This window comes from Oreochromis niloticus, linkage group LG3 (genome assembly GCF_001858045.2).
Source record: "Oreochromis niloticus isolate F11D_XX linkage group LG3, O_niloticus_UMD_NMBU, whole genome shotgun sequence".
NCBI lineage: Eukaryota > Metazoa > Chordata > Actinopteri > Cichliformes > Cichlidae > Oreochromis > Oreochromis niloticus.
This window is the reverse complement of record NC_031967.2, coordinates 36,688,620-36,716,480: the sequence shown is the minus strand read 5'-3', so window position 1 is coordinate 36,716,480 and position 27,861 is coordinate 36,688,620. Positions and strand designations below refer to the sequence as shown.

The 27,861-nt window shown below is 46.5% G+C and overlaps 3 protein-coding genes across 5 annotated transcripts in view; 1 reads left to right on the top strand and 2 right to left on the bottom strand.

Moving 5' to 3' along the window:
- Positions 1-27,861, bottom strand: part of LOC100709547 (zinc finger protein 665) — a 54,546-nt gene that overhangs the window by 13,592 nt on the left and 13,093 nt on the right. The window lies entirely within an intron of this gene.
- LOC102083148 (uncharacterized) lies at positions 1,182-3,953 on the top strand. The gene is made up of 2 exons (XM_005476735.4): positions 1,182-1,450; positions 2,107-3,953. The coding sequence occupies exon 2, from the start codon at positions 2,358-2,360 to the stop codon at positions 3,918-3,920; it is 1,563 nt and encodes a 520-aa protein (XP_005476792.2). The 5' UTR covers positions 1,182-1,450; positions 2,107-2,357; the 3' UTR covers positions 3,921-3,953.
- Positions 19,847-26,201, bottom strand: LOC112842954 (uncharacterized). Of its 2 annotated transcripts, XM_025900610.1 has the most exons (5): positions 24,499-26,201; positions 22,576-22,636; positions 20,617-21,877; positions 20,318-20,336; positions 19,847-20,094 (listed from the first exon to the last, which is right to left on the bottom strand). In XM_025900610.1, the coding sequence occupies exons 1-5, from the start codon at positions 25,070-25,072 to the stop codon at positions 20,075-20,077; spliced, it is 1,935 nt and encodes a 644-aa protein (XP_025756395.1). In that variant the 5' UTR covers positions 25,073-26,201; the 3' UTR covers positions 19,847-20,074. The 2 variants fall into 2 exon arrangements, 1 of the variants encoding a protein (XP_025756395.1); XR_003215040.1 differs by lacking the exons at positions 19,847-20,094; positions 20,318-20,336; positions 20,617-21,877; positions 22,576-22,636 and adding an exon at positions 23,312-23,705.

Here is a 27,861-nt window from a genome sequence, read left to right as displayed (position 1 = left end):
CAATCTGCGCAAGATCTAAATGGAAAAGCAACAACAGAGTTAGCTAACTATGCTCCCATTTTTTTTCTCTCTTCCCGATAAAGAAATCTCTTATAAACGTGCACTCAATTTAACATAAAGACTGGAGAAATGACCTGCAACAAATTATGTTTAAACAATTGGGTCAGACTCTATTACTGTTACAACCTGCGATATTATTTTTCTTCCCCACGACATTTGCTCATTCCTTACCTCGCAGGAATCCTCCATTATTCTGAGGATCACCCAGGCTGTGGCTGTTTCTCAATATGCGTACTTGTGCGTACTTGCGTTCTCGTGTACTCGTGATACGTCATCAGTCGGAGACCAAGTACTGTTCCAATTCGAAGTACGCATCAAACCGAGAACGCGAAAAAGTCCCGGATGTGTTCTCGCTCCACCCGTTTTATCGAGCATGCATCGGTGGTGACTTGTGTGGACTTGGTACAGCTAAAGGGGCTCCTCCCTCCCTGACACACTGGACCCTCTTCAGTTTGCCTATCGGACAAACAGAGCCACAGAGGATGCCATCGCCCTGGCAACGCACACCACCCTCACTCACCTGGACAAAGGGAATACATATGCAAGGATGCTCTTCATCGACTACAGCTCGGCATTTAACACCATCATCCCCTCAAAACTTGCCACGAAGCTCGTCGACCTTGGGCTGGGAACACCGATCTGCAGATGGATTCTAAACTTCCTCACAAACAGGCCCCAGGTGGTGAGAGTTGGTAAGCACACCTCCTCACCACTCATCCTAAACACAGGTACGCCACAGGGCTGTGTGCTTAGCCTCCTCCTATATTCCCTGTTCACACACGACTGTGTTGCTAAACACGAGTCCAACATCATCATCAAGTTTGCGGATGACACAACCATCATAGGCCTCATCACAGACAACGATGAGACGGCCTATAGAGAGGAGGTGATGGCACTGTACGAGTGGTGCCTGGAAAATAACCTGACTCTCAACATCAGCAAAACTAGAGAAATGATAGTGGACTACCGGAAACGACCAGTCAGAGAACACCAGCCCATCCACATCAACGGTGTCAAGGTCGAAAGGGTCAGCAGCTTCAAGTTCCTTGGAGTCAACATCACTGAGGACTTCTCCTGGACCCTTCACACAGACACTGCTATCAGGAAAGCTCGCCAGTGTGACACACTGTAATGTGTAGTCACATTATGTGATTTAATTTTTGTATATTGTATAAGTTTTAGGTGTAGTTTTGTTAAGGCAGGGCCTTAATCTTGTGATTTTTGTTGGAGATCCAACATGTGGTGTGATCCCTAGTTACGCCACAGGAGGGCACTTCCGCCCTAGTGAGATGGTTTAGTGTGACGCTACTGCTTGTCTTCAGATCTGGCAGAAGCGAGAGAGGAAACACACTACCTGTCGTCCATCTCATGATTTATCTGTTCTTTTCAGGTTAGTAAGTAATAAGACCACACATGTGGTCCACATAATTTACCCGACAAATAAGGGTAAAACCCAACCAGCAGTTTGTTATGCTGAGATCTGTATTTGTTTGTTTTGCTCATTGAAATGTGTTACGATCGAGAGTAGGAGCTAGCTTAGCTCGCCGCAGGCTGGAGTATACGTCGGCTTTGTTGTTTTCTAAACTTAAGGCACCCTCGTGTAACGAAAGTACACCACGGCTCCTGTATATTTGAGTTAATGTGTTCACAGAGACAGTTTGATGTGTTGTCACTGTTATTGTCTAAGGTAATAATAAAGTAGTAATAATTCTGATCGCTCTGCAATGTTGATGTGGAGATTTCCACTATACAGATATGCCATTAGTATATGGTAAAGTATTGGAATGTTTGCTTTATCAAACTATGTGTGAAAAAAGTGTGTGATTTATAGCTCTTAGTAACAAACAACAGAGATGACTGTTAGATTTTTGTTTATACTATTTTAGTTTATTCTGATTTTGGGCTTTGGGAATGTGAGACAGAGATGTTAGGAAGTTTTTGCAACCTGTTGTGAACACATGAATGTGTTTAAATAAAGATCTGGCAGAAGCGAGAGAGGAAACACACTACCTGTCGTCCATCTCATGATTTATCTGTTCTTTTCAGAACCAGACATAATCTGTCAACCGCCCTCTTGCTTGGGGTGTGTTACAGATTCTTGGGGGCTCGTCCGGGATCGGCTCTCCACATTGCCATGAGCTAATCCCACAACCTACAACACCTCGTGCTGGTAAAGCTGACAGCGTTATGCCGGCTGCCCCAAAGTGAGCTGTCAGTGTGAGACAAGCTGAGACCAAGTGAGGAAGAGGGCTGGACCCAAAAGCAACCTACTACGAGAGACTGGGAAAGACGTCGTCATGGCAGACCAGGAGAGGAAAAGCCTGGTATGGGACATCAGGAAAAGCCTACTGTCGCTGTCATCCAACGAACTTTTCCAGATTGCTTCTACAGTCGGCCCTGTTCCAGGCAAAGATGCTGCAGAGCTTTCCAGTGCAGACGTCGAGGGATGTTTCGAGTACATCCACGCCTTTATGTACAGTAAGAACTTGCTAGATGCTGAGGATAGGGGCATGGGAGAACTACTAGCTCTAAAGGATGTTGTCGATGAGGTTGTTCAGTCCCAAAGTAGTGTAATCCCACCTACTGGGTCAGCCCAACCAGCTAACACTGATGTACTATTTTCTGATGTAACAAATGTAACCAGTCCTGTAACCGCAAGCGCCAAGCTAATCACTGAGACAACTAATGAACTCAGCTGTGACGTTTCACCAGAGAATGTCCAAAAGATGCTGTTAGACTATGAGGAGTTGAGCCGAAAGCTTGGTAGGCTGATGCACATTCCCACACCACAAGCCACAGCACAACCTACACTCTCAGTCCCCCCTCACTCTGAGGCACAGATGGACGTTTCCAGACACAGAGGACCCGAACAAGTAGTGTCATTGAAGGATCTGTCCTACATTCATCGCCGTGAATTCAAAGTTCAAGGAGGCCAAATTGGAGATCACTCATCTGATATTAGCTTTAACAGTGTTTGCAGACAGATAGAGGAGGGGATAAAGGATAATTTCACTGAGTCTGAGATCGTGAGAGGTGTGCTAAGAATAATAAAGCCAGGGGATTTCAAGGACATGCTGGTCAATAAAGAAGACATGACTGTGGCTGAGCTCAAGGGATTCCTCCAGTCGCACTTAGGCGAGAGGAATAGCACAGAACTATTCCAAGAACTAATGTGTGCCAAACAAAATGAGCATGAAACCCCTCAGCAGTTCCTGTACCGTGTTATTGGACTGAAGCAAAGAATATTGTTTGGGTCAAAACAGCCAGGGACTGATATCAGGTATAGCCCAGACACAGTACAAGATGTCTTCCTACACACAGTGTATCAGGGAATAGGACACAAGTACAACGATATTCGCCGGGAGCTGAAACCTTTACTTTCAGACAACACAGTTACAGATGAGACAATCCTAAAGCATGTCATGAGGGTAACAAGTGATGAGAGTGAACGACAAAGGCGTTTGGGGTCAACACAACGTTCAAAACAAGCTGCTGCACATAGTCTACAGGTTGAGGGAGGACAGGTTAAGCAGGCAAATACAAAGAAAGAGATGACAGAGCATAGAGCTAAATCAGATGAAGTACAGAAGCTCGCAGAGAAAATAGATGTGCTCACCAAATTAGTAGACACGCTAGCAGAGAAAGTGGAGAGAAGCCAGTCATACAGCTGTCTACCCCCCAAGCCACAAGCAACCAGAAGAGGAAGCCGTTATGGTTGTCCAAAGTGTGTGCAGGAGGGGTTACAAGATTGTAAACACTGCTTCTTTTGTGGCGAACAGGGACACAGAGCTGTGGGTTGCCTAAAAAACCCTAAGCAGCAGGGAAACGTGAACCGGTTGCTGTGGGGGGACAAACAGTAACCGGAGTTCTTCCCAAGTCCCAATTCACAGACAGAGGAGCTGAAACAGACACCACCCACAATGTGACGGGGAACAGTAGGTTCAAAACAACTATTGAAACAGCTGCTGTTAACAAAAAGCATAGCCGTGAGAGAACTGCTGCTGACCCCCTAAAAGACATGACGCCTACCAATGAACCTGTTGCCAAATTAATAGGTAGGAAAGCTTTGACTAAGTGTATTCTCAATGGCCTCGCAGTCAGTGCTCTCTTGGACACTGGGGCCCAAGTCAGCATAATAGACCGCCATTGGAAAGACAAGTACTTACCTGATCTTGACATTCGTCCTCTGACTGAGCTAATTGAGCTCATGGAGGATAAAAAGACACTGGAAGTGTATGCAGTCAATGGAGGACTAATCCCCTTTGACGGCTGGGTGATCATAACCCTGAACTTACCAGGAAATGAAGACCCAGATTTATCAGTCAGTGTACCCTTCCTGGTGAGCTCGTTGCCCTTAGAAATGCCTCTTTTGGGATTCAATGTGGTTGAAGTAGTGATTCAGGGAAAACCAGATAGTCTAGCTTCCACTTTAAGTCGCCTCCTAGGTGGGGCAATGTCCATCCCTGATGACACAGCAAAGACCATTGTCCATTTTGTGCAGACAAAAAAACCTGTTTCTGCTCAGGGGCGCCTGAGAACAGGTCCAAAAGACAAAGTCATCCCAGCTGGTAGCGTAACCTGGGTAAAATGTAGAGTACCACCACAGTTTGACCCTGGTGACCCTCTAGTACTGTTCGAACCTGAGGAAAATTGCCCACAGTTACAACAGCTAGATGTGGGTGAGGGCCTCTTAGAAGTTCAGATGGGCAGAACTCCACATGTGAATTTGCCTTTAGGGAACCAGACAAAACATGACATTATTCTACCTCGAAAAGCTTTGATTGGCAGTATCCAGCCTATCAAAAAAATTGTTGAGACTGACTCACTCCCAAACAGAGACCTAGAGATTCAGAGTCCTACCACTACACCACCTACTCCAAGTTGTTCCACTCTATTGTGGCATCCACCGGTTGATGTACATCACCTCACAGAGGAGCAGCAGGGAGTTGTAAGGGAAATGCTGTTTGAGGAGTCAGCTGCTTTTGCAAAGGATGCTAATGATATAGGCTGTATTACAAGTCTAGAGCTGTCACTAAATCTTAAAGATGACATCCCTGTGCAAAAAGCCTACAGCTCAGTCCCAAAGCCATTATTCAATGAAGTAAAGGAGTACATCCAGGACCTTTTAGCAAAGGGCTGGATAATCAAATCAAAATCTCCTTATGCTGCCCCTGTTGTATGTGTCCGCAAAAAGGATGGCACATTACGCCTGTGCATCGACTATCGGTTACTGAACCAGAAAACCATTTCTGATAGGCACCCGCTGCCCCGTATCCAAGATCTGATCGATACGCTGGGGGGGCATTGCTGGTTCAGTATTCTTGACCAAGGAAAGGCGTACCACCAGGGATTTATGGCAGAGGGCTCAAGGCATCTCACAGCCTTTGTAACTCCCTGGGGGTTGTATGAGTGGGTCAGAATACCCTTCGGCCTCTCCAATGCGCCTGCAGCCTTTCAGAGGAGTATGGAGGAGATGCTGGATGCATTTAGGGATGAATGTTGCATTCCCTACCTAGATGACATCCTCTGCTATGCCAAAACCTTTGAGGAGCATGTTGAGGGCGTCCGCAAAGTTTTGAAAGCACTTCAGCATCACGGTGTGAAGCTACGGCCTGAAAAGTGCGAACTCTTTCGCAGACAAGTAAGATATTTGGGTCGCCTTGTATCAGCAGAGGGTGTGCAAATTGATCCAAAGGATCTAGAGGCTGTGCAGTCACTCAGGGCCAAAACACCGCAGACTGTCGGCGATGTGAGGCGGCTCCTGGGGTTCCTCAGCTATTACCGTAGCTATATTCAGGACTTCTCACGTATCGCAAAGCCTGTGTATGAGCTTCTCCAAGCCAAGTCTGACATGTCGCGAGCACCATCTCACCAGAGGAAACCCAAAGGCAGTCAGCTGTCTTCCAATACTCCTGTGGTGTGGACTGGGGAACACCAGGGGGCACTGGAGCGACTCATTGACATGCTCACCCACCCTCCAGTCCTGGCCTACCCAGACTTCCACTTGCCTTTCTTGCTACACACAGATGCCTCAGAGCAAGGCCTTGGCGCTGTACTCTATCAGCAGCAAGATGGTAAGCTAAGGGTTATTGGGTATGGCTCCAGAACGCTGTCTCCAGCCGAGAAAAACTATTGCCTGCATAGTGGGAAATTAGAATTTCTGGCGCTTAAATGGGCGGTGTGTGAAAAGTTTAGAGACTATCTCTATTATGCCCCACACTTCACCATCTATACTGACAACAACCCTCTGACTTACATAATGAGCACCGCTAAGCTTAACGCTGTTGGGCATCGCTGGGTTGGGGAGTTGTCAGATTTCCGGTTTGAGATAAAATACAGACCAGGAAAGGTAAATATAGATGCTGACACGTTGTCCCGCATGCCCCTTGACATTGAGAAGTACGTGACAGCATGTACGGAGGGGCTCTCTCATGAAGTTATGCAAACCACATGGGGTGGGGCCAAAGCAGCCCAGGAACAGGATGTAGCTTGGGTCGCCGTCCTGGCTCTTACTGCCAACACGAACCAAGACCCCCCAACTTCACTTCCAACCATAAGCAGTGAGGAGTTGGTGAAGGCTCAAAGGGAAGACCCAGCTGTGGGAGAAATCGTTCGGCTAAAAGAGACAAACGCCGTAATGACCAACGAGATACGACAAACAGTAGGTAAAGCTGCAAGGAGACTGCTTCATGAATGGAGCAAACTGTGCCTTGACAATGGACTTTTGTATCGACGTACTACTGAAAGACAGCAACTTGTCCTCCCAGCAGTTTACAAGGCCAAAGTACTAAAATACCTCCATGACGACATGGGACACATTGGTACTGACCGAGTACTGGCCCTAGCTAGAGAGAGATTCTACTGGCCATTTATGAAACAGGAAGTTGAAAACTACGTCACAAAGAAATGTCCCTGCATAAAACAAAAAAAACCGGTTGGACATGTCCGTGCCCCAATGGGTACAATCACTTCAAACTCACCTTTGGATCTTGTATGCATAGATTACCTGCACCTAGAGCCCAGCCGAGGTGGGTATGAATATATCCTGGTCGTAGTAGATCATTTTACAAGGTTTGCTCAAGCATACCCAACCAAAAATAAGTCAGGCAAGACAGCAGCTGAGCGCATCTTTGGTGATTTCATCCAGCGTTTTGGATATCCCGGCAGGCTGCATCACGATCAGGGTCGTGAGTTTGAAAACGAGCTCTTTAGGACTTTAAGAGAGAAAGCTGGGATTGGACACTCAAGGACCACACCGTATCACCCCCAATGTAATCCCGCCGAGAGATTTAATCGGACTCTCTTGCAGATGCTTAGGACACTCAGTGACAAAGAAAAGCAATGCTGGAAAGATCACCTTCAGCAAACAGTGCACGCTTACAATTGTACGCGGCATGAGTCAACGGGGTATTCCCCTTACTTTCTGTTGTATGGGCATCACCCCCGTCTCCCAATAGACTTGCTGTTTGGCCTGGTTGGGGAGAAAAAAACTGTGTCTCACAAACATTATGCCGAGAAGTGGGCAGAAAAGATGACTGAGGCGTACAAGATAGCCAGTGACAATAGTAAACTGTCCAGCGCACGGGGAAAATCCTACTATGACAAAAAACTCAGGGGTGTCGTCTTGCATCCTGGGGACAGGGTCCTCGTTAGAAATCTTGGTGAAAGAGGTGGGCCTGGAAAACTCAAGTCATACTGGGAAAAGAGTATCTACGTAGTCAAAGCACAAGTAGCCAACAACCCCGTGTATGTCGTCTACCGAGAAGCAGGAGATAAGGATAAGACCAGAGTGCTTCACCGTAACTTGTTACTACTTGTGAATGACTTGCCAGTTGAGGCTCCACAGCAGATTCCCGAACCTACACCAAAGAGACAAACAAAATCAAACAACCTGCCAGGGGACAGAGGCAGGAGAAGGCAACAGACTGAAACAAGTGACTCAGATTCTGAAGAGAGCAATGGAAAATTCTGGTTGAGGCTTCCTGTAAAAGAAAGAGAGCCCATCAAAGGAAAGACTTACCATAGGATACCTACTGCAGAACAGCCTGACCCAGCCTCCGCTGAAGGAAACAGTCATGCGAAGGTATCTGTCAGGGAGGAAAGCTATATTGGCCGGCCAGTCAGCCAAGATCAAGTCAGTCTAGGAGACAACCTTCCAGAGGTGCTTTCACTACATGACCCAGTCCCATCAGAAAGTGCAGATGATGAACTGTCAATTCCAAATGAGGATGAACTGTCTGCACGCACCCCTCCACTATGTTCCACTAGCGACATGAGAAGGTCGACTAGGGAGAGGAAACCAAGGCAAATGCTGACATACCAAACACTGGGTGAACCATCGTACCAGCCTCATCCTACAGTTGCAACGCTCTCCTCACCCTACATGCCACCATGGACAGTTCCTTATCATATTCCAACACCCACAGGCTTTGCACCTCACCTTCCATATGCTTACACACCTTACATACACACACCTTTGCTATATTGAATAAGTGTATGTGTCAATGTTTTGAGAAAAATTGAGGTTTGAATGCCAGGAGCCATTCTTATTTTGTCAGGGAGCGTGTGACACACTGTAATGTGTAGTCACATTATGTGATTTAATTTTTGTATATTGTATAAGTTTTAGGTGTAGTTTTGTTAAGGCAGGGCCTTAATCTTGTGATTTTTGTTGGAGATCCAACATGTGGTGTGATCCCTAGTTACGCCACAGGAGGGCACTTCCGCCCTAGTGAGATGGTTTAGTGTGACGCTACTGCTTGTCTTCAGATCTGGCAGAAGCGAGAGAGGAAACACACTACCTGTCGTCCATCTCATGATTTATCTGTTCTTTTCAGGTTAGTAAGTAATAAGACCACACATGTGGTCCACATAATTTACCCGACAAATAAGGGTAAAACCCAACCAGCAGTTTGTTATGCTGAGATCTGTATTTGTTTGTTTTGCTCATTGAAATGTGTTACGATCGAGAGTAGGAGCTAGCTTAGCTCGCCGCAGGCTGGAGTATACGTCGGCTTTGTTGTTTTCTAAACTTAAGGCACCCTCGTGTAACAAAAGTACACCACGGCTCCTGTATATTTGAGTTAATGTGTTCACAGAGACAGTTTGATGTGTTGTCACTGTTATTGTCTAAGGTAATAATAAAGTAGTAATAATTCTGATCGCTCTGCAATGTTGATGTGGAGATTTCCACTATACAGATATGCCATTAGTATATGGTAAAGTATTGGAATGTTTGCTTTATCAAACTATGTGTGAAAAAAGTGTGTGATTTATAGCTCTTAGTAACAAACAACAGAGATGACTGTTAGATTTTTGTTTATACTATTTTAGTTTATTCTGATTTTGGGCTTTGGGAATGTGAGACAGAGATGTTAGGAAGTTTTTGCAACCTGTTGTGAACACATGAATGTGTTTAAATAAAGATCTGGCAGAAGCGAGAGAGGAAACACACTACCTGTCGTCCATCTCATGATTTATCTGTTCTTTTCAGAACCAGACATAATCTGTCAACCGCCCTCTTGCTTGGGGTGTGTTACACCAGCGGCTTTACTTCCTGAGGAGGCTGAGGAAGTTTAGCATGTTTAGCAACATCACCTCAAATTTTTACAGGTGTGCAATTGAGAGCTTGCTGACGAGCTGCATCACAGTTTGGTACGGAAGCTGCTCTGCCAGCAGCTGTAAATCACTACAGAGGGTGGTGAAGGCAGCAGAGCACATCACTGGCACGAGGCTTCCTGCCATTCAGGACATTTATCTCCAGCGATGCCTCCGTAAAGCACACAGCATCATCAAGGACCACAGCCACCCAGCACATCAGCTCTTCTCCTTGTTACCATCTGGCAGACGTTACTGGAGTCTGTCTGCTCGGACTACAAGACTTAAAAACAGTTTTTACCACCAAGCCATACGACACCTCAACCACAACACTTAAACAGACACAACACAGTCCACAGGACGCAGTCAGAAGCTACCCTGCAGCTTCACAAGCACTCTGTTTGATCTGCACTGGTCACTTCACTTTATTGTTATTGATATTTATATTTAAAAAGTGCAATACTGTAATTTTCTGCTGCTCATTCCTGTGCAATATCCCATCTGCCCCCCCCCCCATATTTCTTTTCAAGATTTTCTTATTTAATCACTAGTGTACATATATTTATATTTATATTTATAGATACATATATATTTAGTCATCTTTTCTCTTTTACCATGTCTCTCTAATATTTTGCTCTTTACTATTTTTCTATTTTTTATTTTATTTTATTTTATTTTATTATATTTTATTATATTTTCTCCTACTGTATCATGCTGCTGAGTGACTGCTGCTCGTCAAACACATTTCATTGCAATGTTGACCCTGTGCTAACTTGCATATGACAAATAAAACTGAAAACTGAAAAACTGAAAACTAAATATCCCAGAATGCATTTCGTCTGAAACTCAGACAAAGGCCGTTTCTCAATTCTCAAGTACGTGAGTACGTACTCGCGTTCTCGGCGAGTCCGTACTCCCGTGCGTTCTCGGCCAGTACGTACTCGCCGAGAATGCGAGTACGTACTCACGTACTTGAGAATTGAGAAACGGCATGTGTCCCAATTCAGGGTATGCACGCTTGAAGTACGCACACTATGCGTACTACGTACGGTGCGTACTATGTACGGTGCGTACTACAAGCAGTGGTGGAGCAGGGAGGGGGGGGGGCTTACTGGGCTTAAGCCCGGGTTGTTTTTTCAGAAGCCCGGGGTGTTTTGGAGTGTAAGTTTTTCATAGTTAGGTGCCTGACTGACAATCATCTAGTTTTGATTCTGGTTCTGTCTTGGTTAAATCCTAAGTAGTCCTGATTTTGAACTGTTGTAGTCCTGTTTTAATTCTGGATCAGTTCTGGGTCTGGTTGAATTGGGGTTTAGTCCCTGTGTCTTGATACAGCCCCAACTTTGTTCTGCCTTGCTCCTTAATTAAAAAATGTTTATGTAAATTAATGTTTCAGTCATTTCTAACCCCCCCCCCCCCCCCAAAAAAAATCCCACATGCATACTACCCTTCAGGGCTAAGCCCCGGGTGTTTCAAATGTCTGCCTCCGCCTCTGACTACAAGTACGGGAAGTGCGGAAGTGAGAGGCTTGTGAAATGGGACAGTCTAGCCTTTGTCGCGCTGTTCAGGTTGCCTAGCAACCATGATACTAACCGCAAGAAACTCTTCATACAGCACTGTTTGACAAAAATTAAGGAGAAAAAATGTTTTGTTGGTCATTCATTTTTGACATGACATCACTTTGATTAGTTGAGACCACAGGACTGTAAAACATGATAGTTGGGCTTCATTTCTGTACCGAACAGTCATTTTAAGATTAGTTAGTAAATAATAATTAGCTAATGTTGTTCATGAGACTCAAGTCATCTCACTGTGGTAATGTAAATATAATATGGACAATATTATATGTATTGTCATATATACATATATATATATATATATATACATATATATATATATATACACATATATATATAGATATATAGATATATATGTATATACACACACATATGAGCTTGAACTGTGGGTCAAAGATGCTAGCAGTTATTTATATCTCCTATCACCTTAAATCTTCACTCAAAGACAAGTATCTGTGACAGTGTATATACAGATGTATTATATATAAGAGACAAATATTGTTCTTTTAATATGTTGGCATTACTAAATTTGGCTCAATGCTTACATATATGTGTAAAAAGAAAATGTACGAGCTGTGATAACTGTTTCTGATAGAATGAAGAGTAGACTGATATATTAAATATTCCTTTATTGGGTGAGAAAATCAGACCATGTCATAACTGCTTTAAGTCATACAGAATAGATATCAGAGCCTTAAACAGGCTGACTTCTGCTAAATGGGTCAAAGGGGCCAAAGTTGGCACGCGAAGGGTTAACTGATGGCACGACCAATGCTGGACTGGCCATCGGGCATTTGCTCGGTTCCCCTTTGTAACGTTACAAAGGGGAAAAAAAGTCACCGGGCCACGCTTGATATTTGGGGAAATCGACGGCGCATTTGGAGTATGCATTTGAATTGGGACAGCCGTCGTCGCGTGGCTGTGATGTAATCGCACTTGAAATGCGTACTTCAAGCGTGCATACCCTGAATTGGGACACAGCCCCAGAATCCCTTGCCTTTTGTGAATGTTGCAGGGTGACTTTTACAACAATAGGTGGTGCCAATGTCCTATTTAGCGGGATTTAACTTTGACTCTAACTATGTTACACTAACACGTGGCCAACAGTAATGTTTTAATGTTCTTCATTATTAAACATTCGGACATAAATAAGTGACATGATATTCAGTACTTACTTTTAAAACTTTGCTCTTCAGCCGCCCCGCTTCAGCCATCCGTCGTTTTTTTCGGAGAAAATATCCACACCCATTGCCGCGCTATGAATTGCGGGATATATGGGACCATGATGTCTACACCGGACCCACCCTTCAAAATGAACTGCGCATTTGTCGACTGCATTTGGAGTACATTTCCAATTGGGACGCCCTTTGTCGCGTCGCTGTGATGTAATCGGTCGCCAAATGCACACTACGAAGCTCGCGGTCGCTGGATTGGAAAACAGCCATGGAGCACAGAGAGAAACCAAAAGATTAAATACTACACAATACAATACAATACAAAATTATTTATATATCCAACGGTACACCAAAGTACTTCACAATAAAACAGGAGGTTAAAACATGAATAATGTAAGACCATTAACAAAGTACTGAATATGCCAACAGCTCATTGGCAGTAATTACACAAAAATAAAAGTGAATATCAAATCAAACTTGCTAAAAAACACACAGGTTTTAAGTAGAAGAAGATATATAGAAAGATAAAATTATACAGGTGTTAACTAACAGGGAAAGAAAGATTAAATAAGTGAGTATTCAATCATGGTGGATTCAAACTGAGCAGCTCCAGGCTGTGTATTTAATCATTAAATACTCTAAATAACACAAAGCCCAGTGAATAGCTTGTAATAGTACAAAAGTAAGTGGTGAACTGCTAGAGGTTTAAAATGGTTAACAGTAGATAGATAGATAGATAGATAGATAGATAGATATCCATTTCGTCACCACATTTACTGTGTGTATTGGGTCATTGTCATGCTGAAATGTCTACGCTTTGGAAATTATAGCCATTTGTTTGGAATCTTCAATTTCAGAAATAGATTGCAGAAAGCCCTCTCTTTGTTCGTGTATTTAAGGGCTACAGCAGATGCAGCTGTTTTGGTGGGAAAGAAGCAGCCTTTCTGATTGGTGGATTCAAATTTAGCAGCTCCAGGCTGTTTGACTGACCTAGAGATCCAACGGCCACACTCTTTACAGCCCCAGTTCACTTCAAGCTCTTTGAGTGTGTGTGTGTTTCTATGACCCAAATTTCGGATGGTAACACCTACTTCTTTCTGGCAGAAATCATCATGCCCCTCCCATGTTTTAAATACACTTTATAACAGCACTCAGTAACACAACATATGAGCAGGTGGAGTGAGGTATGTTGTCTTTACACCCCCGTTCTCTGCATTCCATCAGGGCAGGGAGCTGGGAGGAGTTGGCAGTCTGTTCGGGGTTTGCGATGCTGGGCCTCCCTGTGACTACCGGGCAGGGGGTGGTCTGTTTGCCTCCCCCCACTGGCGATAATACCTGGACATGAGAGTATAGAGTATGTCTGGGGAGTGTGAATGGGTGTATAGTGTTCATTTCTGGGTTTTTTTCCATGTTGGGCGAGTGCTGAATATTTGTATTTCTTTTCTTTTCTTTTTTTTTTTTTTTTTTTTTTAACCTGTCCCGTTTGGTTCTTTTGCCATCAGAATTATTGTCTAAAGGCGAAGAAAGATGCCCAACGGATTTACTTTACCAAATGGACCATCCCAGCCTTGCCGTAATGGTCCATCTGATTCACCTTTTATTGTTTATTTTATTTTCACTTGCTGAATACGGGACAGACTTGACTGGTGGAAAGAAAGGGAAGAAAGAAAGAGGGAAAGAAAAAAAAAAACCTGAGAAGAGGGACGGGGGAAAAGGGCAAAAAACAAAAACCAACAGAATAAGCAGACAAAAAAAAAAAAAAATACATATATCGATCTCCTGGATCACCTGTTGAGAAAGAAAAAAAAAAGCAAGCAGAAGAAGACAAGAGTAATAAACAAGATCACAATGATATATGGGAATATGACAGTAAATACTAAATATTAAACATTATGGTGCAGCACGTGAGATCGACAGCGCACAGTGTGCTTTGAGGTAGGAGCCCAAAAGGGTGTAGTTTGTGTGTGTGAGCACCCGTGTGTACACCTGTGAGCATGAACGCGCTTGTTTTTAAAAGGTTCCTTCATGTAATGATCTGCTAGAGGGTGTGGGGGGCCACTGCCCCGACCTCCAGGGCATGAAGCAGGTATGGAGGAGATCAAAACTCCAGACATCCAGAGGCCCCCAGAACACAAGAGACCAAGGAAGACCAACAGAGGGGAAGCCGTGCCACTATCCCAGAAAGAGCTGAGGAGAGTCCCAGATGAGGGGTCACTCAGCAGCCGCGGAGCAGAAGCCAGGGGGGTTGCAGTGACGTGCCCGTGAGCTCCGCCGGCAGCCAGCTGTGCCTGAGTGACCGAGCCCCGGGCCGAGAGGCCGAGGGCACCCCATCCCCGAAGTGGCCCGAGCGAGCCCCAGGCTCCATGCCCCGATAAGCAGCCGCCAAGGAGTGAGCCGGTGGGTACCTGGGCGCCCACCCCCGGACACAAAGAACCACCAATGCACCGATGTCTGAGGGCGTCTGCCACCGGCAGGTGAAGTGGTGGGGGGAGATGGGCCTCCAAACCTTGGAGGGCCTGAGATGTCCCCAGAGAGGTGGGGTCTGATACCCAACCTGACATATAGACACAGACAAACAGGCACACACAGATACAAACATCTATTCCCACCCTCATGCTCTCAACACTCACCCAACGTGGAGACAGACATAGAGAGACACTGTACACACAATCACACTCCCCAAGCGTACTCTAAGCCCTGGGCCTAGGTACCCTTGCCCCTGGAGGGGGAAACTGCGCCCAGACCCAGGTGGTGTTACCCTTTTCCCTGCGGTGGGGAGAAGCAGACCGCCCCGACTCCGCAGCAGCAGGGAGGCCCCACATTGAAGACCCCAGTCGGACGGCCAACTCCTCCTCCTAGCCCCCCCGCTCCAGCAGGCCGCAGAGAACGGGGGTGTAGGAAGACTCCAAACCTCCCTCCACCCGCTCATATGTAGTGTTGATGTATGTGTGTTCTAAGGTGCATTTAAAACCCAGGAGGGCATGGAGCTACCTGTGAGAGCAGCAGGTAAGCGTATAGCCCCTCCTGCTAGCCCTCAATGTCTACGTGTATTTAAAATTGAGAGGTGGGCAGCGACGCCAGGGGTGAGGTGTACACCCTGATGGTGATTGGAATCCGTGTAGCGTGCCCACCCCCAAGATCCTATATGTATGTGTAATGAGAGTGTGAGTAATGTGAATGTCTAAGTTGTGGGATAAAATTGAGGCAGAGGCAGCCAGAAGGGGACAGAGGGGGGGGATGTCTCCTCTGCACCCTGGTGACACACCCCTACCCCAAGGCCCTGCATGTGTGGGTGATTGTGGTGGAGCGGGAAGAGGGAGGCAGCTGGAGATGGGGAGGGAAGGAAGGGAGGGGCAAGTGACCCCTCCCTGGGGTCAGCTCCCCGCTGACCCCAGTAGGCACCCCCATACTCTGCAACCCGCCAGGGAAAGGGGGGCCCAGGCCCATCCAGACCGGGGCCCAGTGGAGCAGCGCCACATATAGAGTATGTCTGAGGAGTGTGAATGGGTGTATAGTGTTCATTTCTGCTGAGTATTTGTATTTCTGTGAATAAGGGTGGGAATGTATGCTTGTGTCTGTGTGTGCCAGTTTGTCTATGTCTATGAGTCAGGTCGAGTCCCCACCTCCGCCTAACTTGGAATATCTCAGGTCCCGACAGTTGTGGAGGCCTAGCTTCACCCACCTCACTACCTGCTGGTGGCCGATGCCTTCAGTCGTCGGTGAGTCGGTGGTTCTCTGCGTTCGGGGCTGAGCACTCGGCTGTTTACCCAGCTCACTCCTGATGGCTGCTTGGTGGGGCCTGGCGCCTGTGGCCAGGTTGGGCCCCTTCCGGTGAGGTGGCGTTGCCTTGGGTCTCCGTGGCTCGGTCCACTCTGGTGCGACTTGCTACCGGCGGGACCTGCGGGCTCGTCACTGCGGGCTCGTCACTGCGGCCCTCTGTGGCTTCTGCATCGTGGTGCTGGGTGACACCACGTCTGGGGCTCTCCTCAGCTCTTTCAGGGAGGGTGGCGTGGTTGCCTCTCTGGTGTTCCTCCTTGGGCTTTCGCACTGTGGATGTCTGGCCCTGGGTCTCCTCTGCGCCCACTTCATGCTTTTGGGGGGGAGGGCTATGGCTCCCCAAACCCTCAAGCAGATCGTTACATGGAGAAACCTTTTGAACTCAAGCGCGCTCACGCACACAGGTGTACACAAAGGTGCTCACATACACTACAGTGGATACCAAAAGTATTCAGGCGCCTTTAAAATTTTCACTCTTTGTTATATTGCAGCCATTTGCTAAAATCATTTAAGTTCATTTTTTCCTCAATGTACACACAGCAACCCGTAGTGACAGAAAAACACACAATTGTTGACATTTTTCTAGATTTGTTAAAAAAGAAAAAACTTACATATCACATGGCCCTAGGTATTCAGACCCTTTGCTGTGACACTCATATATTTGACTTAGGTGCTGTCCATTTCTTCTGATGATCCTTGAGATGGTTCTACACCTTCATTTGAGTCCAGCTGTATTTGATTATAACCAACTGGTGTGGTTTTCCATGTTTAGTGAAGGAAGAGATCATGTCAGAATTTGCTTGTCTCATGTTAGTATTGCCATGATGGTACTGAATGTAAAATAGAACACAGGACTCACAAACAGGGAAATAAACACAAACAGACAGCTTTATTTTTGTAGCAAAAAATACTGTCAAATGCACTTGAGGGGACACCACATATCTGTGCCTTAAAGTCTGTTTTCTCAGCTTTGTCAGGGCTGGATCGGTTACTGGCAGAGTCATTGGAACCCCAGAGAAACCTACCACACTCACCATGTGATTCGAGAGTGTTGCACTGCTTGGTCTTTCTCTCAGTGTCGAGTAAGTCGCTCCAGTGTCCACCAGGAAGGTCATATCTGTGCCTTCCACGGTCATTGACAACATAGGATCTGCCATTCCCATGCTGTCTGGTCTCTGTGGGTCCCGTCAGTATTGCTCCTCCCCCAGCCCCAGTCAGCCACTGGGCTGGGGGAGCCCCCAATGTTGACGCTACGCTCGATTTCCGTCATTTTGTTGCCAACATCTTAAGGTCATCCCCCAATGCCTCTAACTGTTCTTCTACTATTTTCTCTTCCACCTCCCTCACTTTCTCTTGTAGCTTTGTCAGAGCTTCCCGGTTGGTATACATTTTTCCAACGACCGCCCCCTGCCACTGATCTTCCGGAGCGTCGACAACGTTTGGTCTCTGGCAAGCCTTTTGGTTCACCTGAGCTGGCAACCCCTTAGGCTGCGGCTCAGTGTGATCCTCCTCTGAGGCTCCGTCTTCAGTCCATGATTCCCGAGCTGCCACTTCTCGGCTTATGCGTTCTACTGTCGCCTGGTCTGTGCTCCTAGAAGCCTCAGGTTGAGTCTCCTCCAGAGCTCTTTCTGAGCTGAAGTGTGAAGGAGTAAGCAAAGTCACGCTCTGGGTCGTGATGCTACAGGGTAGCAAATATATGTGCTAAAATATATTTCAAAATATATAAATATATTTTAAAATGTATTTCAGCACATATACTTTTTGGCCATTTTTTGTATATTTTTAAATATATTTTTTTACCGTATGGGACACAACGGCCAAGACTGTCGGAGCCGGGGCTCGAACCGGCAACCTTCTGATTACAAGATGAACTGCCAACTCTTGAGCCATGATCGCCTCGAACGAACAAACAACCTAATTCTTGCTAAACCTTTGACTGTTTTGTTTGAATCCAATTGTTTTTTGCAGCTGTACATGTTGTTACTTTTATTATTATTATCATTATTATCATTATTGCAGTAAATACATTTTAAATAAAGGATACTTTGATATACATTCTACTGTAAGGTAGGAAATGTATTTTCTTCACCCTAAAATATCTTTTGAAATGTATTTCGGTTTGAAAAAAAAATATTTTCCATTTCAAAAATATTTTTTTTTGAGCATCACAAATACAACATATATTTACCATATATTTGAAATATATTTTGGCCAGGAAAAATGTATTTTTTTACCGTATGGGTCACAACTCTCACAAACAAAACAAAACTCATCTCCACTTCAGCAATTTTAAACCCGCCAAACCAGCGAAAGTTCACTCTCCCAGTCACTCCACCAGCACGTTGCAAAGCTTAAAATAGAAATAAACCACATGCACAAGCGCTTCTTCACACTCAATACAGAGAAGAAATAAATCAAACCACACACCACCATTTTCTCCACCCTGAATAAAATGTCAAAAATAAATCACACACACTTCTGCCTTCTTTAGACCAAATGAAAATATCAAACATCAATCACACAGTTATTCCTTTTCAATTATATAATGAGCACAAAATCAACAGCCTTCTTTTTACAGCAGTTCTTTCAATAAAACTCCTCATGAAATGTTACGGCGCCCATACTCACAGCTTGTAATCACAAACACAAGACTACAGCATTCATTCAGAATAATCAAGATTATTACACGCAGCAAAATCAGCAAAAACTCTGTTGTGCTATTTTCTCCAGCACACAATAACACAATTCATCAAAGCCACTAACTCACTTCAGCGCTTCAACACTTCACAAGCTTCAAACTTGACAAACGCTTCAAAACATTCACCACACTTTACCACGGTTCAGCAGCACACCATTCACTCTTCCAGCTTTTCAACAGCAAATTTCACACATCACTTTTCACACAATTTTAACCTCATTCACTCAACTCCTTTATCAAATCTCTTTCACACACCACACGCTCCTCCATCATGCTTTCAAAGCCAACTCCACTTGTGACCATATGTAGCCGCTAAACTGGTGACCTAAATCTTCGCCACCACGTCTATATACATACAAGCATCAGGGGAGAGAGTGAATCAGCGCTCGGAGTACGGACACTGGGCCGGCTTTAAGCACACCATTTATTTTTTTAGAAGGACAGCCAGAATCACAAGTAGAAGTTAAAATCCCCACTATACAATAAAAATAAATGTTCCCAACCCGCTAAAAAGCCCTGCCGGCAGAGATTAAAATACAATTAAAAAAAAAAATCAAAGCTAAATGAATGTCCTTTTTATACGATAAAACGTCCCCCCCAGAGTCCTCTATTCCCAGTGTCCAACCACACACACTCGGGCAAATGTTCCTTAGCTGAAAGAGACAGAAGGGGAGCTCCTCTTCCGGGATGGGAAAATCTTGCCAGCAGAAGGCCAGGGAGGAGGCTCCTATCCCCACCTGGCGGCGCGTGACCGTGCAGTCCAGCCACTCTCCGCACCCGCACACGGCTTCCCTCGTAGCCTGGCCTAAAACAACAAACACGGGCCAGCAACGTAGTCGGCACAGCCACTGTTACCCTTCCCCGGCAAAACCACGCCTAGCGCCCAACAGTGGGAAAGCGATACTCACGGATGCAGGCAGAGGCGTCCCTCTGCCCTACTGTGGATTTCACGCGTCGCCTCCCACTGTTGCTATTCTGTCCGTCAGAACTGAATCGCCGGGTTATGCTGGCCGATCGCCGGAAGTCTCGTGACACCGCACAGGCAGGCCGGTCCTTCTATACATGCGCTCGTCTGCACACGTTCGGTTTCCTGCTCTTCGCTTTCCGTGTGTCTCTTCTCCTGTCTTTGCGCTCACTATCTCCCTTAAGTCAGTTTGGCGGCCAATAGGCCACCTCGGGGGCACGCCTCCACCTCACAGGTGCACGCGATTATCTGTCCAATCCACAGTGGAATAAAAAAAGAATACTATACAGCGACACGAAACAGTATAAATATGGGGATAAAATCATGCAATAAAAATATCAATAAACAATCATGCAAGAGCACTATAGCAATAAAACATGCAAATAAAATCACTATGTAGCAATACACAGTCTGATTCAAAACAAAATATGAAAACACAATTTTCCACTGTGTGACATCCCCCACATTTTACCTGTGACAGTCCCTGTCACCCTAGTCAAGCGATCTGTAACGGGCGGGTGGCTGACCAAAATTAGGCCTCGTCGAGCGCCGCACCTCCGACAACTCTCTCGGCTGCTGGGCTGGAGTGCTGGGCACGAAACCATAAAATGGAGGCTCAACTAGCATCTCTCCCTCAAGGCTGACTCCCTGCCCCTCTGGGTGGTGGTCTGCTACAGGGGTAATGCACAACTTTAGTGCATTCCGATGGAGGACCTTCTCCCCTCCCCCTTTCTCCGGCTGCACCTTATACACTACACCTGTATTGCCAACCTCTTCCACTACCACATACGGCTCTGAGCTCCAACCTGGGTGCAACTTGCCTTGTCCCTGCCTATTCCTGTCCCTTATCCAAACTCTCTCGCCTGGCACCAATGGCAGGGCCCGCGCACTTCGGTCATAAGCCCTCTTGTTTTGGGTGGCTGCTGCCCTCATCTTTTTCCTAGCCATCTCATAGGCAAAAGATAGTTTCTGGTGATGGTCCTTAACCCACCCTCCCAGGTCGTGGCATGGGGATTCCCGCTCAACACCTAGGCTTAAATCCACCGGCTGTCTCAAATGCCGCCCAAACATCAGGTACGACGGCGCATACCCTGTGGCACTATGGACAGTATTGTTGTATGCTTGTAAGAGCTCTGGGAGATATTCTGGCCACCTCTGTTGTCTCTCTGACTCTAGGGACCGAAGCATGTGCAGCAATGTCTGGTTCATCCTCTCAACCCCACCATTTCCAGCCGGGTGGTATGGGGTGGTCTTGCTTTTTGTAATGCCATAGCACTTACACAACTGGTACATCAGGGCAGACTCAAAACTACCACCTCTATCTGAGTGCAGCCTGGTCGGGCAACCGAAGGTCTGAATCACGTGAGCCCAAAGAGCGTGCACTGCAGTCTGAGCAGTCTGATCTTTGGTAGGAACTGCCCAGGCGTACCGTCTGAAAAGATCAGTCATCACCAGAATATTCTGGTACCTGTCTGTGGGCCTCCCCAATGTAAGAAAGTCCAAGGCCACAATCTCAAGGGGATACGACACAATAATGGGATGCAAAGGGGCTCTAGGCCTATTTCTATCTCGCAGGCTACATGCAGCGCACCCTAGCTGGAATTCGCGCACCTCCTCTTCCATGCTGGGCCAATAAAAGAAGCGACGTATCCTGGACAGTGTCTTTTCCACTCCTGCATGCGCCGCTGCCTCATGATACTTCTCCCACACCTCCTTGTGTCTCTCTGCAGGACATAGGATCTGAAGGTACATTTCGTTAGTGTTAGGGTCCCTTACCTCTCTGCACAGCGTACCCTCACAAACCTGCAGCCTTCTCCATTGATGTAATAACTTCTGTACAGGGCTAGGCAGGGATCCCCTCGTTGGTGCATCCGGGGGGACTCCCCGTTCCACATACTCCCTCAGGATGCGCAGATCCATGTCCTTTTCCTGCGCCTCCTTCCAGTCATTCATCTGTGGCACCAGCCCCTGTGGATCCCGACATGGCGCACTCGTTGTGTTTATATAGGCTGTTTGGCAGTCTGTGGGAAACCTAGAGAGAGCATCAGCATTAGCATTCTCTTTTCCGGCCCTGTACTTAACCTCGAAGTCAAAGGATGCCAGCTGCGCCACCCAGCGTTGCTCTGTTGCCCCAAGTCTAGCATTCTGTAGGTGGGCCACGGGATTGTTGTCAGTATACACGACAAACTTGGCACCTGTCAAGTAATCCTTGAACTTCTCAGTAACGGCCCATTTCAGGGCTAAAAGTTCCAATTTGAAGGAGCTATAGTTTTTGTCGTTTCGCTCGGTGGGTGTAGGCTCCTGCTGGCATATGCAATCACCCGTTCCTGGCCATCTTGCACCTGAGCTAACACAGCACCTAAGCCTTGATTGCTGGCATCAGTATAAAGTACAAAGGGCTCCAGGAAATCTGCATAAGCCAGAATAGGAGGCCCGGTAAGAGCACGTTTCAAACTGTCAAAGGCTTCCTGACATTCAGCAGACCACTGGACCTGCATGCTCGACCTGCTAGAAATTCCCACAAGCAGAGCATTTAAAGGTCTAGCCAACCTAGCAAACCCTGGGACGAACCGCCTGTAGTAACCTGCCAGGCCCAGGAAAGCTCTGACCTGACGGGTGGTAGAGGAACAGGCCAGTTCTGAACAGCTTGGATTTTCTCAGGGTCCGGTCTTACCCCTTGTTGGTCGACAAGATGCCCCAGGAACTTCACCTGACGGTGAAACAGCTTACATTTGTCCAGCCTCAGCTTCAGTCCATGTTGCCACAGCTTCTGCAGGACGTTCTCCAACTGCTGTAGATGAGTAGAGAAGTCAGGTGAGTAGATTATTATATCATCCAGATATACCAAAACAGATTCAGAGAGATGACTACTTAGACACCGCTGCATCAGGCGCTGAAAGGTGGCAGGGGCATTACAGAGTCCAAAAGGCATGCGATCAAACTCAAACAACCCCAACGGGGTGGTAAATGCAGTTTTCTCCCGATCCTTGGGATCCATTTCCACCTGCCAGTATCCACTGGCAAGATCCAGTGTGGAAAACCACTCGGCTCTGGTCAGACATGTTAAAGTCTCTTCAATTCGGGGAGTGGGAACGCATCTTTATGAGTTACTGCGTTTAATTTTTTGTAGTCTACACAAAATCGCCAACTGCCATCCTTTTCCTCACCAACACAATGGGGCTGCCCAGGGACTGCTACTCTCCCGAATAACACCTTTTTTCAGCATATCTGCTAGGAGTATCTTAATCTCCTTGTACATCAGTGGTGGTAAGGGGCGGTATTTTTGTTTAATGGGTGGTGCATCACCTGTGTGGATCTGGTGTTGGACCAAATCAGTTCTTCCGTAATCCTCCTCATTCACAGCAAACACCTTTCGCCACCTCTGCAGCAGGGTCTGGAGCTCGGCCTTCTGCTGGGGGTCAAGTCTATGCCGTTAATCAGTTGACTCACCTCCTCTTCAGGATCACAGGCTCTTCGGGCCCAGCTGCTTCAACTACGCCCACCTCGATCACACCATCGGATCCCACTGTCAGGCTAAGATCACTGTCCCCCTCCACATCCGACTCCTCCACCTGATACAACTGTCCCATTTTCTGGTAGCGTCCTATAGTCACTTCATATGGATTAGGGTTACAGACCCGGATGGGGAGCCTCCCTCCTTTGACTACTGACAGGGTTCGGGCTACCCCCCAGGGTCCAGCATCAGGTAATGCTTCCACTAGTGCCAAACGTTCTGTCCCACCTTTACCTTTACACGTCCGGCCCCAGACCATCACTTCACAGTTCGGGGGCACCTTGACTCCTCTGCGGCTAGCAGGTCGAACATAGCCTAGAAAGCCATCAGTCTTGGTGGTAGCAGTCTGTTGACAGACAGCAAACGCCTCCTTCCATGCTCTGCGGGACTTCAGCTTTTGAGGGTGAAAAGCAGACTTGCCTTTGGCAAAAACATCATTCCAGCATGCACTAATAACATTCATCCCAATAATTAAAGGGTGCGTGGAACAGTCATTTCTCACAACCACAACCCCTTTTCCTGGTATCTCCACCCCTTCTACCTCAAAATCCATAACTGCATAGCCTGAGTATGGTATCTCAAGTCCATTGGCAGCCTTTAAGGCGAACAACAGGGGTGTGTCAGTTTTATTCACTTCAGGGAAATGGAGATCCATTACCTGCTGTTGCACCAGTGTAACCTGAGAGCCTGTGTCTAATAATCCAGTCATTTTAACTCCTCCCATACACACCTCAATAAGTGGACATTCTCCCACAAAAGCTGTACTGGCCCCCTGATTGTTGGAAATGTCCCTTGTCCCCACCGCCTGGGCCTCTGCAGTGGGGTTTATTAGTTTAAAGGTGGTTGCTGGTCTAGTGTGCTTGGACAGAATCTGGCAATATGCCCAGCTTGTTTACAACGATGACAAATGGGTTCTCCCTCTCGGGTCCAGTTATTAGCATACCCAGAACGCTTTGGCTTAAACCTTGATTTATTAAAAGCTGAGCCGGCTGGGCTTTGCTGTGGCAAGAGCGGTTTAATCTCATTAACAACATCTTTGACAAGGTCTCGCATTTGACCCTTGACATCCTCCATAATTTCTTTTTTAAATGTCTCTTTCCAGTCTGGTTCATAAGGTGGCTTAACACACCTGGACTCACCCACTGCCAAGCACGTAGTTTGCAATCCCTGGTGTCCCAGCTGTTCCTCCTCTAGAAGCAACGCCTCCCGATGGACTGTTGCGAAATCCTCTTCTGGATGGTGACGCACGTAGGCTCGCAGGGTTTGCGACAACGGGCCCTCCCGCAGGCCCAACAGCATCTGTTCCTGTAAACACTTTTCAGTAGGTGCTTGATTTGGATTGCGCTGTTGTAGCCTGCAGTACAACTCCCTCAACCTTAAGGTAAAAGATTTTACCGACTCATTTGGTTTTTGTATACAGCTAAAAAACTGCGACCTCAGAACCGCTAGGGAGGTATTGTCACCATATAAAGAATCTAGATATGTGAATATTTTCCTAATCTGGTCTCTATCTTTTTCTTCTAACACGCTTACTTGACGCTTTGCCTCGCCACTTAAAGCCCCAATTAAAATTTCTACTTTCCGGGCCTCAGCTACTTCTTGAGCATTCAATAAACCTTGTATTTGTTCTTTCCAGTCTCCATATGAAACATCCGCTTCAAGACCCTTATATTTTGGTACCCAAGGGGCACCCGGATACACTGGCATCATCATTTCTATATCTGCACTCCAGGTGCTGAACACTGCTCCCCAAACTTGTATCCTGTCGACAAACGCCAAAAATATGTAGCCGCTAAACTGGTGACCTAAATCTTCGCCACCACGTCTATATACATACAAGCATCAGGGGAGAGAGTGAATCAGCGCTCGGAGTACGGACACTGGGCCGGCTTTAAGCACACCATTTATTTTTTTAGAAGGACAGCCAGAATCACAAGTAGAAGTTAAAATCCCCACTATACAATAAAAATAAATGTTCCCAACCCGCTAAAAAGCCCTGCCGGCAGAGATTAAAATACAATTAAAAAAAAAAATCAAAGCTAAATGAATGTCCTTTTTATACGATAAAACGTCCCCCCAGAGTCCTCTATTCCCAGTGTCCAACCACACACACTCGGGCAAATGTTCCTTAGCTGAAAGAGACAGAAGGGGAGCTCCTCTTCCGGGATGGGAAAATCTTGCCAGCAGAAGGCCAGGGAGGAGGCTCCTATCCCCACCTGGCGGCGCGTGACCGTGCAGTCCAGCCACTCTCCGCACCCGCACACGGCTTCCCTCGTAGCCCGGCCCTAAAACAACAAACACGGGCCAGCAACGTAGTCGGCACAGCCACTGTTACCCTTCCCCGGCAAAACCACGCCTAGCGCCCAACAGTGGGAAAGCGATACTCACGGATGCAGGCAGAGGCGTCCCCTCTGCCCTACTGTGGATTTCACGCGTCGCCTCCCACTGTTGCTATTCTGTCCGTCAGAACTGAATCGCCAGGTTATGCTGGCCGATCGCCGGAAGTCTCGTGACACCGCACAGGCAGGCCGGTCCTTCTATACATGCGCTCGTCTGCACACGTTCGGTTTCCTGCTCTTCGCTTTCCGTGTGTCTCTTCTCCTGTCTTTGCGCTCACTATCTCCCTTAAGTCAGTTTGGCGGCCAATAGGCCACCTCGGGGGCACGCCTCCACCTCACAGGTGCACGCGATTATCTGTCCAATCCACAGTGGAATAAAAAAGAATACTATACAGCGACACGAAACAGTATAAATATGGGGATAAAATCATGCAATAAAAATATCAATAAACAATCATGCAAGAGCACTATAGCAATAAAACATGCAAATAAAATCACTATGTAGCAATAAACAGTCTGATTCAAAACAAAATATGAAAACACAATTTTCCACTGTGTGACAATACACTCAACAACAATTTTACGCTCAATTATATGTTCAGACGTGTATGCACATAACAAAAGACACCGAATGCCAAGACACAATATTCAACATTTCCTTTACTCAGTATTCAACACTTCCATTACTCGATATTCCGCTTTTCCATATCACAACTTCACATCATCTTCCTCTGGTACCAGTCATCCTACCAAATTTCGACTAATTTAAAAGCCTCTAAGCCCAGGTCCGCCCACCTTCCTGGCTTCGGGAACGCCGTCACCAACAGCGGTCAAATTTCTAGGCCTTATGTTAATTTAAAAGCGCTTCCCGCAGCTTGACTAGAAGCTCCACTTAACCAGCGTCTCAGTATGCAACTGTCGCCTGAAGCTTTACTTAGAGCTTTACCGGTCACTCCACGTTTAAATAGTCACGCCCGAGCCTCGCTTCACCACCCAAATAGCGCAGTAAAGAAGTGATCCTTGACCACTTAGTTTTTAACGGGCGTTCGAATCCCCGCGGGAAGTACCTGGGCTAATAACTCACCGTGCGTCAACAGCCAGGAGTCGTTGCCACACGCTGAACAAACTGCGCTCCTAGGGATCGCCCTCCCCGTCCTAAATAATTTAAATAAATTTATAAGCACCACTGTGGACTCTAACCACCAGTTTACTTACCTGCTCGGGTCCAACCCTCTCATCAATTGGGAATTAAATCCATTAACCGAATGTCCTAATCTAATCTCTTTCCTTGGCTGATATAACACAATTGACACTCACATAAAACATCAGCTTTAAACACACGTCACATCAGCTTTGAAATTCACCCCAGCATTAACAACAACAAGTTTTCGTCAATCCAATATTCCCCAAACTTTCGCTTTTATCACCAATTACCCAAAATCACCACGAACGTTTCACCAGAAAATCTACTGAGTGGACATTTAATTGAGCTTGATTCCCAATTCAGCACCTTTTGGATATTTTCTTTAATCAACAGGTGGTGCCTTACCTTTCTATTAAGGGCCCGTCACTCACTCGACCTGCTGGTTCCCGTCCGTCCGTTTGACCGCCCCTGGACCTTGGCCTCCTCTGTCCGAACCGCCAAAAATGTCCCTCCTCAATCCGGGTCAACGGCACCAAAAACTATCCTATGTGCCTTCCAGAGTGTTCTGGCATACACACACACCCTAAGGTCACGAGAGAGGTCGTACCTTCTGTCTCTGATTTATACACTTATTCTGTATCTGTTTAAGTATAAGAGCCCTTTGTTTAGGTGGAGTCCTGCCACTGTTTTTTAAGGAGGCGTTCACAGGGCCATAGCTTGACAAACACACACACACACACACACACACACACACAGACAGTTGCTCTTTGTTCACATAGATTCGTGTTTAAGATATCAGATGTTAATGAGACTATGCATATTCATGTGTGTAAACAATAAAAGCACTCTGCAGGGGGAAGCAAGTTGAAGTGAGTTGGAGACAACTGCTTCCCTCTCGCGAGTGAAAACTTGAGCTCGTTCCTGAGTGAGTTTCTGTTTATCCAGCAGTATCAGGGGTAAAACTCTGACAGGGGCGACATGGGCGGTTGCCCAGGGTGGCATCGTGGTGGGGGCGGCAT